Source organism: Physeter macrocephalus, chromosome 7, assembly GCF_002837175.3.
Source record: "Physeter macrocephalus isolate SW-GA chromosome 7, ASM283717v5, whole genome shotgun sequence".
NCBI classification, from domain to species: domain Eukaryota; kingdom Metazoa; phylum Chordata; class Mammalia; order Artiodactyla; family Physeteridae; genus Physeter; species Physeter macrocephalus.
In genome coordinates this window covers 101,285,790-101,290,119 of record NC_041220.1, presented here as the reverse complement: position 1 = coordinate 101,290,119, position 4,330 = coordinate 101,285,790, and the positions used below count along the sequence as shown (strand labels likewise).

The 4,330-nt window shown below is 47.7% G+C and overlaps 1 protein-coding gene across 2 annotated transcripts; it reads right to left on the bottom strand.

Moving 5' to 3' along the window:
• Positions 1–944: 944 nt before the first annotated feature.
• FGFBP1 (fibroblast growth factor binding protein 1) lies at positions 945–4,029 on the bottom strand. 2 transcript variants are annotated; one of them, XM_007113428.3, is made up of 2 exons: positions 3,907–4,029; positions 945–2,037 (listed from the first exon to the last, which is right to left on the bottom strand). In XM_007113428.3, exon 2 carries the CDS (start codon positions 2,015–2,017, stop codon positions 1,304–1,306), a length of 714 nt encoding a protein of 237 aa, XP_007113490.1. In that variant the 5' UTR covers positions 2,018–2,037; positions 3,907–4,029; the 3' UTR covers positions 945–1,303. The 2 variants fall into 2 exon arrangements, with proteins under 2 accessions (XP_007113490.1, XP_007113489.1); XM_007113427.3 differs by having other exon boundaries at positions 945–2,041; positions 3,907–4,028.
• Positions 4,030–4,330: the final 301 nt, after the last annotated feature.

Here is a 4,330-nt window from a genome sequence, read left to right as displayed (position 1 = left end):
GGCTGTCACACTCTGGGTGGTCACTGACAACCCTCCATGTAGGTCCTTGTAGGCTGGTGAGTGTAGGAGGCCCCTCTTTCACCCCATCTGCCATTCCTCCCTGACATCAACTCTATAAAGACTCCAGGGAACAGTACTTTTACCAACTTCTGTTCCTCACTTTTTGTTCATTGTGGAATTGTGACATGACACTGGGGCTACATCCTTCTCTCTCCCCAGCTCTTGAATTCAAACTCTCTGAGATCTTTCAGACTAACATGTAAATGACTAACAGCAATGTCACCCCTGCATCCCACCACCTTCTACGCATGTGGCCTTTCCCATCTTTTAGGATTTTTCTCATCTCTTTGCTTTCATACATCTGTCATCTGCCTAATGTGCCTCTATTCTGCCCATTTCCTACCTAAAGGTACTCTCTCCAAATTCCAACTCCAGTATCACCTCTTCTGTGAAGCTCAACCTGAGATCTTCCAGAAGTTTCTGCTTCTTCTCTCTGGTTTTACACCCTGCCTTTCTCCCTGTGTTGGAGTCTTCATCTCAGGGCACTGTACTTACCTAGACCCATCTCCCCCCGGCCTGAAATGAGCTCCCCGAGGTCAGTAGTCCCACATATGGCGAGTGGTCATGAGCAGCCCGGACTTGAATCAGTGGAGGGTGTTCCTCTAGCCTGGGTTCAAATCCTGCCTCCCCTCTTACCGTCTGGGAGCCGCTGACAGGTGTCTTCATCACATTATACTCCAGGTGTCCCACTTGAAATCAGTTCAGTAAGTATCAAATACCACAGACCAAAGCATGAAAGTATGAAGATAGGGATTCAGGAATGGGCCACCTTATGGGATGATTTGGGATGAGCGGTGAACAGGATTTTTTTCTACTGATATATGAGGACCAGTTTATGAGTTTATTGGAACCAACATAGAGAAACCAAACAATGGTTGAACATATTCCTGAAAAACGCACAGAGCTTTATTACATTTGGTAATTGGGCAGAAAGAGCATTGCCCTGAAATCATCACTCTGACTCATTCAGCTCAAAGACTGGTCCTTACTGCTCATAGAAACATAGCTTTGTGGGCCATGGGAACAGGCAGAGGTCAACAGCCTCTTAAAATCACATGTAAGGAAATGAATATAAAACAAATTCCAAAATACAGAAACAAAAATTATAAAATCTGTTTAAATAATCCATTGCACTCCTACAGCACAAATGTTCATCTTACAGGGAACTGGGAGATCTTTACAGCATATGCAAGGGCTTTGACATGACACCTCCTAATGTGGACTCTCTTCCCTTTTGACCTCGTTAGCATGAACTTCCCTGTACCATGGACATGAAGAAATTGCAGAAAGAGCTCCAGGACTCCCCACAGTACTCCAGGGCCGTCTTCCTCTGGTTTACCAAGTCTGGGTCTTCCACACACTCAGGATCTTTGGTGTTCATGGTCTGGGTCTTTGCTGGGCTGATGGGGGTGGTCACTTTGACCTTGCTCTGCTCCTTGGGAGAGGGCTCCGTTAACTCCTGGCTGAGTTTCTTGATCCTAATCAGAGTGGAGTTAACCAGCTTGAGATTGGATTCCGGAAACTTCTTTCTGCACACCCTGGTCTTCAGGATGCTCTTGGCATCACCACAGATGACCTTCTGCGAACGCAGATTCCGGCCAATTTGTTTCCAGTAGGCATTCTTTTTGTCTGATTCTAGGCATGAGGTTGGATTGCCGGTGAAGAAACAGGAAAACTCGTTGTCTTGTCGGGTGCACTCGACCTTCAGGGCAATGCCCTCCTCCTGCTTGGTCACCACCCATCTGCAGTCGGCATGGTCTTGGGTGACGAACTTGCCTTTGGTCAGGCGCTTGGGTGGCTGGCTGCTTGGTTCAGTCTGGGGCGCGCCTAGAGTATGCAGTTTACCTGTGCTGACTTTGCTGCCCTGTCTATTCCTCCCTTCCTTTTTGGCCTCCACCGAGAGCATCGGAGCAGCCAGAAGGAGGAAGGAGAGCAGGGCGAGGCTGTGGATCCTCATGGCTTCAGCTTGGTGGGAACCTGTCTGACAAAAGGCAGGTGAGTCAGTACTGGGCAGCAGTTCAGCAGCACTAGGCTGCGAGATGACCCTCCCTCCAGCCTGACACGTGGCTGCCTGCTTCGGAGTGAGATCAAGGAACCTTCTATTTCCTGGACTTAGTAGACAAGCAGCCTGTGTATTCGCATGTCTGCTTGACTTGAGTCTTGAATGTCAGAAACTTCCTACTCTTCATTCATTCTTCCCCACCCTCTGAACCTCATTAACTCTCATCCACTCAGTTACTCCTCACTCCTTCATTCACCAGTCAGTAAACATTCGTGGGGCACCTACTACTGGCCGTGCACTAGACTAGATGTTGAATTTATCAAGGTGAATAGGAAAGTCTCACATCTTAAAAACTTAGAGGCAACTCTTTGGGGATTCTAAATAGCATCGATCAGGAGTCTGTCCCAACTGTGTCCCCAACTTGATCTTGGGCAAGTCACTCTCCGCCTCTGGGTCTCAGCTCCTTTATCTGGAAATCAAGATGCTGGATGAGATAATTGTCAACTCTCTTCCAGCTGCAGTGGACTGAATTTCTATCTCATTGTCCTACATGGACTCAGATGACCACACAATGAGAAAGGACATGGTAAGTGACATGAAAGGTGATGCTTGACCCAAGGTTAAACACGCATGAGGCTTGGACATTCTGAGATGGGTGGGTTTGTGAGGAGGGGTATTTGGGATTCAGTAAGAGCCTAAGGAAAGGCATGAAGGAGGGGTAGGTCATCCAAATTGACTGGGCAAAGCGAACCAGGGGAATAGAGGTGAATTTCTATCAGAGCATTTAGACTGTTGAGGCACTGTGCTTAGCATAGAGAAAGTCCTCAATCAATGCTCTTAAAAATGAATCATTTAATAAATAGGATGACCTTAACTGCTACATTAAACTGCATAGATTTTATCAGGTGGGTAACAAAAACCACATTTCAAAGAAGAGAATTAGCATTTCTATTTGACACCGACTATGTGCCAGAGCACTTGACCCGTATTTCATTCTCACCTTGTTAATTAGTACAAGAGCCCTTCCTGGTAGGTAATAATCCATCACCACCAGGTAACAGATGCGACAGTTAAGGTTCAGACTGGTAAATAAATTGCTCAAGGTCCCATAGTGGGCAAGTGACAAAGCTGAGACAGGCAGCCAGAACTTCTCTCTCTGGTCCTTTATATCACCCCTCCCTCATTGAATACCTCTTGCCTTCACCTTACTCTGCCTTTCAGAAAATATTGGCAAGAAATAAAAAAGCAATTATGAACAACTCATTTGGTTTGGCTTAATTTATGATGATAACTCATGTTATCAGTGCTCCATTTGAAAAGATTACAGAATTTTGTTTAAAAAGAGGCAGGTCTAGGGCTTCCCTGGTGGCGCAGTGGTTGAGAGTCCGCCTGCCGATGCAGGGGACGAGGGTTCGTGCCCCGGTCCGGGAAGATCCCACGTGCCGCGGAGCGGCTGGGCCCGTGAGCCATGGCCGCTGAGCCTGCGCGTCCGGAGCCTGTGCTCCGCAACGGGAGGGGCCACAACAGTGAGAGGCCCGCGTACCGCAAAAAAAAAAAAAAAAAAAAAAAAAAAAATTGGCAGGTCTAGGTCTGATCTCATTCTACCCTGGGCATATGGCCTCTCTTTAGGACTGATAAAGGGGAGACAGTCACAAACTGTGAGCTTCCGAAATGAAGTTGGGATGGGAGCTAGGGATATTCGATAAAGACCCACTCATTCCTCACGGCATTGGGACTCAGTCCCCACGTGTCCGTGAGGGGATCCAGGCTCCAGGAACCTGAGGTCCTCACGGGAGCTGGAAGGGGGACAGGTAATGAAACTCTTAAGAAAGCCAGGCTCTTACCTTGTTCTGAGTTTGCAGGTCCAGTACGATCCAGATGTGAAAGGGAGCTTGAAGGCTTACTGCTGTCTCATCTGAAGTGAGGCAGTGAAGGCCCTTTATATAAGAGCCCAGGCAGCAGGGTTTTTACAGCTCATATACTTGTGTAGCTTTATTGACACTCCTCCCAGCCACACCCCTTCAGAGAGAGCCAGTTCCTGCAGGGAAAGTGGTTGGTGTAATCCTGTGGGAGGCGGGTTACATGCATGGCATTAGACCTGGTTCTTCCAAGCCCTTTTCCTTTCCCCTGGCAGCCAGTTGAGGAGGACAGCTCAGCCTTGCAAAGACCCTCCATGAAGGGATGAGGATCCCAACAGCAAAATCTGTGGGGGAGGTTATAAACAATAGGCCCATTTTACTCAAAGCTTTCCCTTAATTCTCATCACAG